This window comes from Scyliorhinus canicula, chromosome 4, assembly GCF_902713615.1.
Source record: "Scyliorhinus canicula chromosome 4, sScyCan1.1, whole genome shotgun sequence".
Taxonomy (NCBI): domain Eukaryota; kingdom Metazoa; phylum Chordata; class Chondrichthyes; order Carcharhiniformes; family Scyliorhinidae; genus Scyliorhinus; species Scyliorhinus canicula.
Genome location: NC_052149.1, coordinates 54,748,752 through 54,766,090, shown reverse-complemented (window position 1 = coordinate 54,766,090; position 17,339 = coordinate 54,748,752). Strand labels below are relative to the sequence as shown.

At 42.5% G+C, this 17,339-nt stretch overlaps 1 protein-coding gene across 1 annotated transcript in view; it reads right to left on the bottom strand.

Annotated features, from left to right (window-relative positions):
• faf1 (Fas (TNFRSF6) associated factor 1) overlaps positions 1-17,339 on the bottom strand; it is a 490,861-nt gene that overhangs the window by 410,621 nt on the left and 62,901 nt on the right. Inside the window, exon 5 of the mRNA XM_038794284.1 lies at positions 2,588-2,679. Coding sequence (XP_038650212.1) covers positions 2,588-2,679 — 92 coding nt within the window. The remainder of the gene's footprint in view (positions 1-2,587; positions 2,680-17,339) is intronic.

The window sequence follows — 17,339 nt, the reverse complement described above, 5'->3', positions numbered from 1 at the left end:
CAGGCAGTGACTAGTAGAATACTGCAGGCATCAGTGTTAGGAACCCATTTATATTAAAGATTTAGATGATGATAATAAATGTAATATCTCAAAATTTACACATGACACAAAGTTGGGTGAGAGGGTGAACTGTGAGTGGGATGCAGAGATGCTTCCTTTGTGATTTGGACAAGTTGAGTCCTGGACAGGCAAATACTGTCCAGTGCGAATAATTGAGAGGTTATCCCCTTTGGTAGCAAAATACAGGAAGGCAGATTATCTGAATGGCTGAAAATTGAGAGGGAGGAATGTACAACGAGCCCTGTGTTCTTGTACACCAGTTACTGAAAGTAAGCATGCAGGTGGTCAAGAAGGCAAGTGATATGTTGGCCTCCATAGTGAGAGGATTTAAGTACAGGAGTAGGGATATCTTACTGCAGTTATACAGGGCCTTGGTGAGATCACACCTGGAATAGTGTGCACAGCTTTGGTCTCCTTATCTAAGGAAGGATGTTCTTGCTATGGAGGACTGCCGGAAAAGATTTACCAGACTGATCCCTGAGATGACAAGACTGACACACGAGGAGAGATTGAGTCGGTTAGGATTATATTCACTGGAGTTTAGAAGAATGGAGATTATTATTATCTCATGGAAACCTATAAAATTCTTATAGGACTAGACAGGGTAGATGAAGGAAGGATGTTCCTGATGGCAGGGGAGTCCAGATTCAGGGGTCACCATCTGAGGATACAGGTAGACTATTTATCGACTGAAATGAGGAGAAATTTCTTCACCAGAGGGGTGAGCCTGTGGAACTATCACAGAAAGCAGTTGAGGCCTAAATATTGTATGTTCCCAAGGAGAAGTTAGATATAGCCAAAGGGATAAAAGGATATGGGGGAAAGCAGGAACAGGTTACTGAGAAAGATGATCAGCCATGATCATAATGAATGACAGAGCAGGTTCGATTAACCGAATGGCCTTCTCCTGCTCTTATTTTCTATGTTTAATATTCCTTGCAAGCTTTTTTCCACATCTCCATCATGAAACTCTCTCTCTTTATACCCCTTTGTCATTTTTATACAGCTCTCCCATTCCATTGAATTTGCACTTTTTCTTAAATTTAGTGAAACCTTTACTTTTAGCTTGATACAATTTCTTACCTCATTTGGAGGCCTTGTTGTTTAACTACAGAAGTGGAACTTTGGTCTTTTGGGATTAGTTGAGTATGCATGGCAGTGCTGATTTCTGCCTTTCTGAAGGATCTATGTCAGCAGTGAATGTTATTTTGGAATTGGTTTCAGGATATAGGATGTGAGCATTGCTGGAAAAAGCAGCATTTGTTGCTCATCTCTAAATGCCCTTCAAAAGGCGATATGAAGCAAACTTCTTACAATAGTGACGTTTAAGGGGCACCTTGACAAATACATGAATAGGATGGGAATAGGGGGATACAGAACCCGGAAGTTTGGAACATTTTAGTTTAGACGGCAGCATGGTTGGAACAGGCTTGGAGGGCCGAAGGGCCTGTTCCTGTGCTGCACTTTTTTTTGTTCTTGAACTGCCACAATCCATCTGGTGTCGGTACACCCACAGCGCTGTTTGGAAGGGTATTTCAGGTTTTTGACCCAACAATGAAGGAATGGTGGGATAGTTTCAAATCAGGGTATTGTGCAGCTTGGAGAGGAACTTGCAGTGATGGTGGTGGTCCATGTATCTGCCACCCTTATCTGTCCAGGTGGTAAAGGTCACTGGTTGCAAGGTGTTGTCAAAAGAAGCTTGGTGTGTTTATGATACACATGGCTGCCACTGTGCACAGGTGGGGGAAGAGAGGGAATGATTACGGTGCTTAATTTTTTTTATGTTTATCTCTGTCGCTCCCTTTCCAGGTGTCTCTTTCTCTCCTCCAAAAGCCATCAAAAAATTTAACATTCTAATTACTCACTATAAATATCCTGCATGAGTGAACTTCTTTATCACAGACTGGACTCATCAAGAAAAACACTTTATTTTTGTCAAACTATGTACAATTCGTGGGATTGTAGAAAATCTCATTTATTTAGCTGGTAAAATTTTTTACACCCATTTTTCATCTGAAATTTTTGAAATGCAGAAAGGTAAAAACAGATTCTGCATGTGCAGAGTTCATTAACAAAGGAAGAAAGTGTTCATATTTTTCAAACATTATCCAAACACGGGTACCTGCATTATCATTGGTTAATGCATTTCTTCTTGAAAAATATTCAAAAAGATGGATTAGAGATGAAAATATGGTTAAAACAGTGTTGTGGCACAGTATCTTGTTCAAATTGCAAACATCTCAGAAATCAAAGGTAAACCTAAAATTCTGCTGGGCGCAGCATCTTGGCAACTACTGAAGTATCTGAATTTTAAGAACCTCAGAAAATACTGATGTCCATTTTACAAACCAAGTTATAAATCTAATAATCTGCCAAGTATTGGGAACCAGCTACTATCTCCTGAGACGGTGGGTAATTTCAATTTCTCTTTCCAGCAATGTATTCAAAAGGAATAAAACAAAAGTTATTATAGTCACCATGTGGAAATCAAATCCAACATGAATTTAATATGACAAAGAAAACTTACACTGTCGCTTATATCAGTTGACTTCCAACCTTTTAACTGCATTTGAGATATAGGAATTTGTAGCTCATTTTCTAATATTTGCTTGATAGCACCTGAAAGATTAAAAAACTTCATTAATTCAATGTTAATTCCAGCAAATTAGCCAAGTGTCAAGGCAATATTACAACTACTTAAACAAAACACTCTTCACCATTCATACACATTGCAGGCATACTTGACAAGTGGCAATTAAGGGCTAGCTTTAATGTGTCATAAGCCAAGTCTGGAAACTGACCCTGTATCTGCAATGTTGTTACCAAGCAGAACTATTGTTGTCAGTCTGCTTTGTCCAAAATCTAGTCTTGAATAAGCAATAATTTTGAGCCCACATTGAGAAGATTGAAATTGTCATGTTAGACTCTCAACTCTATCCCTTTTCTCAGTCTGAGTTTTGGGCTGACCCAGACAGCTCAAAATATTGGAGACCAAACTCATTTTTCAATGCCATATAGTGATTTGCAGAGGCCACAACCGTCTACCCCATAACATCGGTGTCGTTTGGTAACAAGTATGTGTAACAAGTGTATGAATGGTGTGAAAGAGGAGGTGGCCAAGGATGGTTCTTTAGGAAACTCCTGAGGTACTGGTGTACAGCTTAGAAGAGAAGTCTTACAACACCAGGTTAAAGTCCAACAGGTTTGTTTCAAACACTAGCTTTCAGAGCACTGCTCCTTCCTCAGGTGAATGGCCCCAGTGAATGACCCCAGTCCAACGCCGGCATCTACACATCATAGCTTAGAAGTAAGGATGACAAACGCTTTTGCAATATTGGGATATCCAAGACTGGTACCAAGGGAGGCAATATCCCCAAGTAGATAACATTCGTGATTTTGAGAAAGCTCGTGTGGCTAAATGTGTTAAAAGCTTTAGAGTGGTTCACATTTAGAATGAGAGATAATCCACCATAACTACACTTAGAGAAAATGCCATTCTTTAATTTAGTTAATTTTTTTGAGTTAAAATTAAAATTCCTGACCAAACCAAAACGATTATACAGGCCCACTTGGCACACACTCCCTCCATTGACGCAGGTGACATTTCTCTCATCACTGATATCATTGTTGTGTGCCCATTATCTGTCTACCGCTTGCCACCTCTCTCCCAAACACTCATTGTATTTGCTCGCAGCCACTCTCCACAGCTGTTGCTGCACCGCACTTGCAACAAAGGTAGCTGAGTAGATGTTCTTTGATTTTGACATAAGTAATTCATAGGTTCACTTGACAGAGGTGGGTGAAGAAAGAGGGCAGGACAGTTAAATTCAATGAGATGATTGGTATTGGGGAGGTGGGGGAGGGGAATGCAGGGTTGAAAAAGTAGTAGTGTTCTACATATTTCTCTTATTTGAATAAAATTTGTTTTGCTTTCAATGTCTGAGTTTTAACATAAATAAAAAAATACAATTTCATTAGAATTTAGAATACATCACAAAGTGGAAAAGAAACAAAATCTAATCAAATTCAAAATGGAAAGATTAACTTATCGCACGAATAAATTGTTACAAAGATACTGATTAGGAAAACCGCCTTAGAAAAACCGGTTTGTCTTGACAATTAATATTTTGCACCATTTTAAGCAGTTACTTTCACTGCTGATCAAAATGGTTTTCCTGTTGTTAGTCCCATCAATGCTTCTTTAATATTGAAAAAATGATTAGGGACAAACTGGAGCTTCAGCTCAGCAAGTCCAGACACATCATAGAACATAGAAAAATACAGCACAGAACAGGCCCTTCGGCCCACAATGTTGTGCCGAACTTTTGTCCTAGAACAAATTAATCTACACCCCATCATTCTACCGTAATCCATGAACCTATCCAATAGCCGCTTGAAGGTCCCTAATGTTTCCGACTCAACTACTTCCACAGGCAGTGCATTCCATGCCCTCACTACTCTCTGGGTAAAGAACATACCTCATCTGGGAGTTGTAAACACAGGAGTATGTTGGCAGATCAAATCTGCTATCTTCTTATATCTTTTCAACTGGCAGAGTGATACTTCTGAGAATTCCAAAAAACTCAGACCACAAACTTCTCAGATAGAAGTCATACAACATGTACAGCAAAAGCTGCAAATATTTAAATATGCAAATATTTAAATTTCATTTGTATCTTTAAAATGTTAAACGTTATGTCCGGTACAAAGTGACACTGAAAATAAGTGGCTAAGAAAGGTTTTCAGAAAATATTTGAAATTATTTATTTTCAAATGCATCAAGCTCACTGTAAACCATCATGGTGGAACTGTTCAACAAACCCCACCCCTCACGCCCAAACATACAGGAGTTGGATGACTGGGAGATCATCAATATCCATTGAACTCCCATATACAGTTATGTGCGTCATATTCAGAAACTTGGCCAACTCTTTTGAGTGCATGCAGCAGATAATTAATATACATGCTGCAACGTATTTCACAAGTTCTGTAAAAGGTGCCTCCCAACACCCAATCTTGTTCTACATTATGTAACTCGTGTTTATATCATCTTATTCTCCCCAACCTATTTATCGCAAATAGCCTATTAAGATGGACCATGTCTATACCTTTTGTTATTTTAAATTCAAGAAAATCTGACTAGTAAACATTGTTGGCCTCACATTATCCTTTCTACCTCGTTCAAACGTCAACTCCCAAAGGCTGTTCCACACTCGTCTATCATTTCCATGCAAACTACCCAGACTTCAGAACAGCAAACACAACACCATACAACCCTGCCATGGCAATCTCTGCAAGACGTGCCAGATCATTGACACAAAAAACACCATTACACGTGAGAAGACCTCCCACCAGGTACGTGGTACATACTCGTGCGACTCGGCCAACGTTGTCTACCTCATACGCTGCCGGAAAGGATGTCCCGAAGCGTGGTACATTGGCGAGACCATGCAGATGCTGCGACAACGAATGAACGGACATTGCGCGACAATCACCAGGCAGGAATGTTCCCTTCCAGTCGGGGAACACTTCAGCAGTCAAGGGCATTCAGCCTCTGATCTCCGGGTAAACGTTCTCCAAGGCGGCCTTCAGGTCATGCGACAACTCAGAATCGTTGAGCAGAAACTTATAGCCAAGTTCCACACATATGAGTACGGCCTCAACCGGGACCTGGGATTCATGTCGCATTACATTCATCCCCCACCATCTGGCCTGGGCTTGCGAAATCCTACCAACTGCCCTGGCTTGAGACAATTCACACCTCTTTAACCTAGGGTAACCCCTATCTCTGGATCTGTAAAGATTCAATTACCTGCAAATGCTCGCATTCTAAGCATTGTCTGGCATCTTTGAATTTGTCTATATATATGTTTCTAGAACAAACCTCTTAATTCACCGGAGGAAGGAACAGTGCTCCGAAAACTAGTGCTTGAAACAAACATGTTGGACTTTAACATGGTGTTGTAAGACTTCTTCCCATTCAACTAGATCTTGGCTGATCTTCTACCTCTGCCATTTTCCTGCACCAGCCCCATGTCCTTTGATATCTTTGTAATCTTTAACATAAGATAAAAGAAGTATCTCAATAATTTTCAATTCCTCTCTGGCCACAGGAGGGGTGCCAGAGGACTGGAGGATAACCAATGTTCAAGAAGGGATAAGCCAAGAAACTACAGCCCAGTCAGTTTAACCTCAGTGGTGGGGAAACTATTGGAAGAAATTCTGAGAAATAGAATATCAGCATGGTTTTGTTCAGGGGAAGTCATGTCTGAGTAACTTTATTGAATTTTCAAAGAGGTGACCAGGTGTGTAGATGAGAGGAATGCATTTGACAGAGTCTACTTGGACTTCAGCTTTTGATGAGGTCCCACACGAGAAACTGATAGTGAAGGTAAGAACCGATGGGATACACGGAAATTTGGCAAATTAGATCCAGAATTGGCTGAGTGGCAGAAAGCAGAGGATGATGGTCAAGGGGTGTTTGTCAGACTAGAAACCTGTATCCAGTGGGGTCCTGCAAGGATCAGTGTTGGGGCCCTTGCTGTTTGATTTAGATATGAATGATTTAGATATGAATTTAGAAGGGTTAATCAGTAAGTTTGCCGATGATATGCAAATTGGTGGAGTGGTAAATAGTGAGGAATAGTGAAAAATAGCCTTTGATTCCTGGAGGTTATAGACGGGCTGATCAGTGGCAAATTGAATTCAATCCAGATAAATGAGGTGATGCACTTGTGCTGGAAAAACAAGGCACAAGGGAATACATGATAAATTACAGTACCCTGGGAAGCACGGAGGATCAGAGGGACCTTGTTGTGCATGTACACAGGTTCCTTAAGATAGCAGAGCAGGTGGATACAGTGGTAAAGGCAGCACATGGTATACTTGCCTTTATTAGCTGGAGTGTAGAGTTTAAGAGCATGGAGGGTATGCTGGAACTGTATAAAACATTGGTCAGGCCGCAGCTGGAGTATTGTGCGCAGTTCTGGAATCCATATTATTGGAGGGATGGAATAGCACGTGAAGGGTCCAGAGGAGATTTACCAGGATATTGCCTGGGCTGGAGAATTTTAGTTATGAAGAGAGTTTGGATATTGGATTGTTTTCCGTGGAGCAGACAGAGGGGGGTGCATGATTGATATATATAAAATTATGAGGGGCTTAGATAGAGTCGACAGGAAGAAATCTTTCCCCTTGGTGGAGGAATCCAGGGGGCATAGATTTAAGGCTAGGGGCAGGAGGTTTAGAGGGGATGAGGGAAAACATTTTTACCCAGAGGGTGGTGGGAGTGTGGAACTCGCTGCCTGAAAGGGTGGAGGCAGAGACCCTCATTATGATTTAAGAAGTATTCAGATGTGCACTTGCGATCCCAAGGCATACAAGGCGATGGGCCAAGTGCTGGGAAATGGGATTAGAATAGGTGGTTTTTTTACATCGCAGACTCGATGGGCCAAAGAGCCTTTTCTGTGCTGTATGACTTTATCTTAAAGGTGGCAACAGAGAGAGAGAGAGAGACACACAAATGATTTTAGGAAGGGAATTCCAGCCCAGTGATGGAGACCATGGCTCTCAATAATGATGCAAGAGAGTGACTGATGCACAAGAGGCCAGAGTCAGTGGGATAAAGAACACAATGGGATTGGAGGTGGTATGGTCACAGAAGGTTACAAAAATGGGTAGGGACAAAGCCACGAAGTGATTTAAACAAAAAAAATTAAATTAGATGAAGTTTGTAGAAAGCAGAGGGTAAGAAGCCTGCCATCAGATGTCTCAAAATGCCTAACAGCCCATGAGATACTTTTGAAATGTAGTCACTGCAGGAAACATTGCAAACTCCAACAAACACCAATGTGATAACAAGAAGATAACCTGTTTCTGTAATACTGATTGAGGGATAAATATTGTCCTGGACACCCGGGATTACTCCTCCACTCTTCTTTAAAACCAACCTTTTACATCCACCAGAGCAAGCATACGGGACTTTGGTTTAATATTTCTACCATGCCCAAATGCAACAAGACCTGGACAATGTTCAGACTTGGGCTGACAAATGGCAAGTAACATTTGTGCCACATATGAGGCAGGCAATAACCATCGCCCATGACATTAAATGGCATTACCATCATGGAATCCAGCACCAACATCATCCCAGGAGTTACCATTGTGCAGAAACTGAACTGGATTAGCCATATAAATACTGTGGCTACAAGAACTATGACAAAGGAAAGGAATCCTGCAGCAAATAACTCACTTCCTGAAGTCTGTCCATGATCTTTTAGGCATACATCAGGAACACAGTGGAATGCTCTCCTCTTGCCTGGATGAATGCACGCTAAGAAACGTGACTCCATCTCGGGCAAAGTGGGTGATTGCACCATAGTGATAACAAAGTCTGTAGGTTTCTGGCACTATTTGTTGAATTACTACTCACTAGAGATGCAAGGAAGGGAAAGAATGAAGGAGAAGCAGATGGGAAGTTGTGGCAAGGAGTTAAGTGAAGGATGGATTAAAGAGAGAAGGAAGGCACAGGAGTACAAGTAGGAATGGAATGAGGGTGAAAGAATGAAGGATAAATATAGAGAAAGGTAGAACGGGACAGGATGAGGAGAGAAAATAAAAATATTGTGGCGATCAGGCTTGAAAGAGTTAAATTACAAAGATAGGTTGCATTAATTTGGCTTGTATTCCTTGCATTTAGAAGATTGACAGGTAATCGAATTAGATATTTAAAATGATAAAGGGATATGAGAAGGTAGAAACAGAACAACAGTTCCCTCTGGTGAGTGAGTCAATGGGTGGCTTGGTAGCACAGTGGTTAGCGCAGTTGCTTCACGGCTCCAGGGTCCCAGATTCAATTCCCGGCTTGAGTCACTGTCTGCGCGGAATCTGCACGTTCTCTCCGTGTTTGCGTGGGTTTCCTCCGGGTGCTCCGGTTTGCTCCCACAGTCCAAAGATGTGCAGGTCAGGTGGATTGACCATGCTAAATTGACCTTAGTGTCGAAAAACGTTGGGTGGGGTTACTGGGTTTCAGGGATAGGGTGGAGGTGTGAGCTTGGGTGCGGTGTTCTTTCCAAGTGCCGGTGCAGACTCGATGGGCCGAATGGCCTCCTTCTACATTGTAAATTCTATGAAGGACAGAATCTTAAAATTAGAGCTGGGCCATTTAACAGTGAAATCAGGATGCATTTTTTCTGTACAAAGGAAAAATCCAGAACTTACTGACCCAAAAGCCTGTGAATAATAGGTTCATTTATTATAATAACAATACATCTTTATTAATGTCACAAGTAGGCTTGTATTAACACTGCAGTCAGGTTACTGCGAAAATCCCCTACTCGGAGATCAATGGATTATTTTTAGGGCATCAAAGGGAATGAGACAACGTCAAGTAAATTGAGTGCAGGTACTGAAGTAAAAACAGAAAACGTTGGAAAGACTCAGCAGGTCTGGCATGTGGCAAAATAGACAGTGGCCTCTATTTTAGGCCCGATAAAATCGGACACTAAATTAACAATGGGAAATTTTAAATCAAATCACAGTCAGAACCACAGACAGGCCTGATGGGATTTTGAACTTGGCCAAGCTCTAATACACAGAACTCGTACAAACTGTCAGGACATGTCTAAATCTGCCCTGTTAATCACCCATCAGGAGATTGGTCCTATTCACAGGTATCGATTGTTGGGGCCGCCGAGATAAAGCTCGACTTTCTGGCACCCTGTTACCATATATGGAGTACGGTTACAGGCAAACAATACACCTAGGAATGGGCATCTCGGGTTGGGTTCCTGGTATCCTGCACAGTTGCAATTGGCAATACCATTGGGTATTGTGACCCCCGCCCTAAGACCTCATTAGCTGAGGGCCAAAGAACCTCCTGGCAAGACAAGAGGGGCAGAAAGATCGACCACGGGGACCCTCAACAGCGAAGAATCCATGCAAAGGTAAAAAGAGAAGATTGGAAGACCGATCAGAGATGGAAGGAAGCAGCATGTGAGATCCAACTTCACAAACAAAAGGCCCTGAGGAAATAGAGACTTAGAATCGGACCCACAGTTCGACTGAGTCCATATCACTTTGGGTAGTATTAAGAATCTTGAGATCATTTAGTATTGTTTTGGGACAATTTAAGATGGGTTTATACTGTTTGATAAATAAATTTGGTTGAATCATACATTTGTATTTGACCTTAGTTCATCTCGCAAAGGCAGGCACTTGGGAAAAATATATTTCAGTAATAAACTGGTCAAAGTGACTGAGGTTTTACAGACAACAGGCTGCATCTGTGGTGAGAAACAGTGTTAATGTTTCAAGCTCTGAAGAGGAGTCATACGGACTCAAAAGAACACAGAACATAGAACATTACAGCGCAGTACAGGCCCTTCTGCCCTCGATGTTGCGCCGAACTGTAAAACCACTCTAAAGTCCATCTACACTATTTCCTTATCGCCCATATGCCTATCCAATGACCATTTGAATGCGTTTAGTGTTGGCGAGTCCACTGCTGTTGCAGGCAGGGCATTCCATGCCCTTACTACTCTCGGAGTAAAGAATCTACCTCTGACATGTGTCCTATATCTATCTCCCCTCAATTTAAAGCTGTGTCCCCTCGTGCTGGACATCACCATCCGAGGAAAAAGGCTCTCAATGTCCACCCTATCTAATCCTCTGATCATCTTGTATGCCTCAATTAAGTCACCTCTTAACCTTCTTCTCTCTAACGAAAACAGCCTCAAGTCCTCAACAGCCTTTCCTCATAAGGTCTTCCCTCCATACCAAGCAACATCCTTGGAAATCTCCTCTGTACCCTTTCCAATGCTTCCACATCCTTCCTATAATGCGGCGACCTGAACTGCACGCAATACTCCAAATACGGCCGCACTAGAGTTTTGTACAACTGCAACATGACCTCATGGCTCCAAAACTCAATTCCTCTACCAATAAAAGCTAACACACCGTACGCCTTCTTAACAACCCTCTCAACCTGGGTGGCAACTTTCAGGGATCTATGGACATGGACACCGAGATCTCTCTGCTCGTCCACACTACCAAGAATCTTACCATTAGCCCAGTACTCTGCCTTTCTGTTATTCCTTCCAAAATGAATCACCTCACACTTTTCTGCATTAAACTCCATTTGCCACCTGTCAGCCCAGCTCTGCAGCTTATCTATGTCCCTCTGTAACTTGTAACATCCTTCTGCACTGTCCACAACTCCACCGACTTTAGTGCCATCTGCAAATTTACTCACCCATCCTTCTACGCGCTCCTCCAGGTCATTTATAAAAATGACAAACAGCAGCAGCCCCAAAACAGATCCTTGTGGTACACCACTAGTAACTGGACACTAGTCTGAACATTTCCCATCAACCACCACCCTTTGTCTTCTATCAGCTAGCCAATTTCTGATCCAAACTGCTAAATCACCCTGAATCCCATGCCTCTGTATTTTCTGCAATAGCCTACCGTGGGGAACCTTATCACACGCTTTACTGAAATCCATATACACCAGATCAACTGCTTTACCCTCATTCACCTGTTTGGTCACCTTCTCGAAGAACTCAATAAGGTTTGTGAGGCACGACCTACCCTTCACAAAACCATGTTGACTATCTCTAATCAAATTATTCCTTTCCAGATGATTATACATCCTATCTCTTACAAACCTTTCCAAGACTTTTCCCACAACAGAAGTACGGCTCACTGGTCTATAGTTACCGGGGTTATCTCTACTCCCCTTCTTGAACAAGGGGACAACATTTGCTATCCTCCAGTCTTCTGGCACTATTCCTGTAGACAAAGATGACTTAAAGATCAAAGCCAAAGGCTCAGCAATCTCCTCCCTAGCTTCCCAGAGAATCCTAGGCTAAATCCCATCCAGACCAGGGGACTTATCTATTTTCACACTTTCCAGAATCGCTAACACCTCCTCCTTATGAACCTCAAGCCCTTCTAGTCTAGTAGCCTGTATCTCAGAATTCTCCTCGACAACATTGTCTTTTTCCTGTGTGAATACAGACGAAAAATACTCATTTAGCACCTCTCCTATCTCCTCGGACTCCATGCACAACTTCCCACTACTGCCCTTGACTGGCCCTACTCTTACCCTAGTCATTCTTTTATTCCTGACATATCTATAGAAAGCTTTAGGGTTATCCTTGATCCTACCTGCCAAAGACTTCTCATGTCCTCTCCTGGCTCTTCTTAGCTCTCTCGATAGAGCCTTCCTAGCTAACTTGTAACTCTCAAGCGCCCTAAATGAACCATCACGTCTCATCTTTACATAAGCCTCCTTCTTCCTCTTGACAAGTGTTTCAACTGCTTTAGTAAACCATGGTTCCCTCGCTCGACCACTTCCTCCCTGCCTAATAGGTACATACTTATCAAGGACACGCAGTAGCTGTTCCTTGAACATGCTCCACATTTCCATTGTGTCCATCCCCTGCAGTTTTCTTCTCCAGCCGATGCATCCTAAGTCTTGCCTCATCACATCATAATTGCCTTTCCCCCAGATATGACTCTTGCCTTGCGGTATATACCTATCCCTTTCCATCACTAAAGTAAACGTAATCGAATTGTGGTCACTATCACCAAAGTGCTCACCTACCTCCAAATCTAGCACCTGTCCTGGTTCATTACCCAGTACCAAATCCAATACGACCTCGCCTCTCCTTGGCCTATCTACATACTGCATCAGGAAACCCTCCTGCACACATTGGACAAAAATGGACCCATCTAAAAGTACACAAACTATAGTGTTTCCAGTCAATATTTGGAAAGTTAAAGTCCCCCATAACAACTACCCAGTTACTTTTGCTCCTATCCAGAATCATCTTTGTAATCCTTTCCTCTACATTTCTGGAACTTTTCGGAAGCCTATAGAAAACCCCTAACAGGGTGACCTCTCCTTTCCTGTTTCTTAACTCAGCCCATACTACCTCAGTATTTGAGTCCTCATCAAATGTCCTCTCAGCCACCGTAATACTATCCTTGACTAACAATGCCACCCCTCCCCCTCTCTTACCACCTTCCCCGAGCTTACTGAAATATCTAAACCCCGGCATCTGCAACAACCATTCCTCGCCCTGCTCTATCCATGTCTCCAAAATGACCACAACATCGAAGTCCCAGGTACCAGCCCATGCCGCAAGCTCACCCACCTTATTCCGGATGCTCCTGGCATTGAAGTAGACGCACTTTAAACCACCTTCCTTCCTGCCTGTACACTCCTGCAACTTTGAAACCTTACTCATGACCTCACTATTCTCAACTTCTTGTGTACTGGAGCTACAATTCAGGATCCCAATCCCCTGCTGAACTAGTTTAAACCCTCCCGAAGAGCATTAGCACACCTCCCCCCAGGATATTAGTACCTCTGGTCCAGGTGTAGACCATCCTGTTTATAGAGGTCCCACCTACCCCAGAATGAGCCCCAATTGTTCAGGAATCTGAAACCCTCCCTCCTGCACCATCCCATTCAAAAGAGTTAACTGTTTCGCTCTCCACAGGTGTTGCCAGACCTGTTGAGTCTTTTCTGTTTTTATTTCAGATTTCCAGCAACTACAATATTTTGCTTTTATTTGAGTGGACGGTACAGATTAGCCATTTACAAAATAATAACAAAACAGGTTTGAAGAGCTGAACAGTCCCACTCTCCTATTCCTAAGCACCAAGAGAAAATAATAACTTAAAAAATAGAAGAATTGGGCCCTCGAGCCTGCTCTGTAATTCAATATGATCAAGGCTGATATTCTACCACAGCTCCATTTTCCTGCCCACTCTCTATATCCCTCGATTCACTGAGATTAAAATATTGATCTCGAGAGATGGTGCAAGAGGGAGGGATTCCTGGGGCATTGGGACCGGTTCTGGGGGAGGTGGGACCAGTACAAACCGGACGGTCTGCACTTGGGCAGGACTGGAACCGATGTCCTAGGGGGGTGTTTTCTAGAGCTGTTGGGGAGGGTTTAAACTAATGTGGCAGGGGGATGGGAACCAATGCTGGAAGTTGGAAGGTAGTAAAACAGGGACAGAAACAAAAGGAAGGGGAAAAGTGCAAGGCAGAGAAGACATAGTCAGAAATCCATAAGGGCGACAGTACAAGGTACAGTGACTGAGGGGAGCACAGTGAATAGGCCCAGTAATAACAAAAGGAATAAAACTGGAGATGTTAAGATTCAAAACAGAGGTAAAAAAACCAACATAAGTGTACTTTACTTGAATGCTCGTAGTATTCGGAATAAAGTAAATGAGTTGGTGGCACAAATCATCGTAAATGACTATGATTTAGTGGCCATTACTGAAACATGGTTAAAGGATGGTCACGACTCGGAGTTAAATATCCGAGGGTATCAAACTATTCGGAAGGACAGAGTGGATGGTAAGGGAGGTGGTGTTGCTCTGTTATTTAAGGATGACATCCGGGCAATAGTAAGGGATGACATCGGTGCTATGGAGGATAAGGTTGAATCCATTTGGGTGGAAATCAGGAATAGTAAGGCGAAAAAGTCACTGATAGGAGTAGTCTATCGGCCACCAAATAGTAACGAGATGGTGGGGCAGGCAATAAACAAAGAAATAACTGATGCATGTAGAAATGGGACAGCAGTTATCATGGGGGATTTTAATCTACATGTCGATTGGTATAACCAGGTTGGTCAAGGCAACCGTGAGGAGGAGTTTATAGAATGTATCCGCGATAGTTTCCTAGAACAGTATGTAATGGAACCTACGAGGGAAAAAGCGGTCCTAGATCTTGTCCTGTGTAATGAGACAGGATTGATTCATGATCTCATAGTTAGGGATCCTCTCGGAAGGAGCGATCACAATATGGTGGAATTTAAAATACAGATGGAGGGTGAGAAAGTAAAATCAAATACTAGTGTTTTGTGTTTAAACAAAGGAGATTACAAGGGGATGAGAGAAGAACTAGCTAAGGTAGACTGGGAGCTAAAACTTTATGGTGGAACAGTTGAGGAACAGTGGAGAACCTTCCAAGCGATTTCTCACAGTGCTCAGCAAAGGTTTATACCAACAAAAAGGAAGGACGGAAGAAAGAGGGAAAATCGACCGTGGATATCTAAGGAAATAAGGGAGAGTATCAAATTGAAGGAAAAAGCATATAAAGTGGCAAAGATTGCTGGGAGATTAGAGGACTGGGAAATCTTTAGGGGGCAACAGAAAGCTACTAAAAAAGCTATAAAGAAGAGTAAAATAGAGTATGAGAGTAAACTTGCTCAGAATATAAAAACAGACAGTAAAAGTTTTTACAAGTATATAAGACAAAAAAGAGTGGCTAAGGTAAATATTGGTCCTTTAGAGGATGAGAAGGGAGTTTTAATAATGGGAAATGAGGAAATGGCTGAGGAACTGAACAGGTTTTTTGGGTCGGTCTTCACAGTGGAAGACACAAATAACATGCCAGCGACTGATAGAAATGAGGCTATGACAGGTGAGGACCTTGAGAGGATTGTTATCACTAAGGAGGGAGTGATGGGCAAGCTAATGGGGCTAAAGGTAGACAAGTCTCCTGGTCCTGATGGAATGCATCCCAGAGTGCTAAAAGAGATGGCTAGGGAAATTGCAGATGCACTAGTGATAATTTACCAAAATTCACTAGACTCTGGGGTGGTCCCGGTGGATTGGAAATTAGCAAATGTGACGCCACTGTTTAAAAAAGGAGGTAGGCAGAAAGCAGGAAATTATAGGCCAGTGAGTTTAACTTCGGTAATAGGGAAGATGCTGGAATCTATCATCAAGGAAGAAATTGCGAGGCATCTGGATAGAAATTGTCCCATTGGGCAGACGCAGCATGGGTTCGTTAAAGGCAGGTCATGCCTAACTAATTTAGTGGAATTTTTTGAGGACATTACCAGTGCAGTAGATAACGGGGAGCCGATGGATGTGGTATATCTGGATTTCCAGAAAGCCTTTGACAAGGTGCCACACAAAAGGTTGCTGCATAAGATAAAGATGCATGGCATTAAGGGTAAAGTAGTAGCATGGATAGAGGATTGGTTAATTAATAGAAAGCAAAGAGTTGGGATAAATGGGTGTTTCTCTGGTTGGCAATCAGTAGCTAGTGGTGTCCCTCAGGGATCCGTGTTGGGCCCACAATTGTTCACAATTTACATTGATGATTTGGAGTTGGGGACCAAGGGCAATGTGTCCAAGTTTGCAGATGACACTAAGATGAGTGGTAAAGCGAAAAGTGCAGAGGATACTGGAAGTCTGCAGAGGGATTTGGATAGGTTAAGTGAATGGGCTCGGGTCTGGCAGATGGAATACAATGTTGACAAATGTGAGGTTATCCATTTTGGTAGGAATAACAGCAAACGGGATTATTATTTAAACGATAAAATATTAAAGCATGCCGCTGTTCAGAGAGACTTGGGTGTGCTAGTGCATGAGTCACAGAAGGTTGGTTTACAAGTGCAACAGGTGATTAAGAAGGCAAATGGAATTTTGTCCTTCATTGCTAGAGGGATGGAGTTTAAGACTAGGGAGGTTATGTTGCAATTGTATAAGGTGTTAGTGCGGCCACACCTGGAGTATTGTGTTCAGTTTTGGTCTCCTTACTTGAGAAAGGACGTACTGGCGCTGGAGGGTGTGCAGAGGAGATTCACTAGGTTAATCCCAGAGCTGAAGGGGTTGGATTATGAGGAGAGGTTGAGTAGACTGGGACTGTACTCGTTGGAATTTAGAAGGATATGGGGGGATCTTATAGAAACATTTAAAATTATGAAGGGAATAGATAGGATAGATGCGGGCAGGTTGTTTCCACTGTCGGGTGACAGCAGAACTAGGGGGCATAGCCTCAAAATAAGGGGAAGTAGATTTAGGACTGAGTTTAGGAGGAACTTCTTCACCCAAAAGGGTTGTGAATCTATGGAATTCCTTGCCCAGTGAAGCAGTTGAGACTCCTTCATTACATGTTTTTAAGGTAAAGATAGATAGTTTTTTGAAGAATAAAGGGATTAAGGGTTATGGTGTTCGGGCCGGAAAGTGGAGCTGAGTCCACAAAAGATCAGCCATGATCTAATTGAATGGCGGAGCAGGCTCGAGGGGCCAGATGGCCTACTCCTGCTCCTAGTTCTTATGTTCTTATAACAAAGGACCAACCTCAACCATCTGGTGTTGACAGATTTTTGATCAACAGGGGAGTAAAGGTTTTGGGGGGCATGGAAAAAGGCCATAGTCTCCCAACTTTCTGTCTGCCCTTTTGAAATGCTGCATATCCTGGAATATTTATTTTGCCATCCTTTTTTTTAAAAATATTT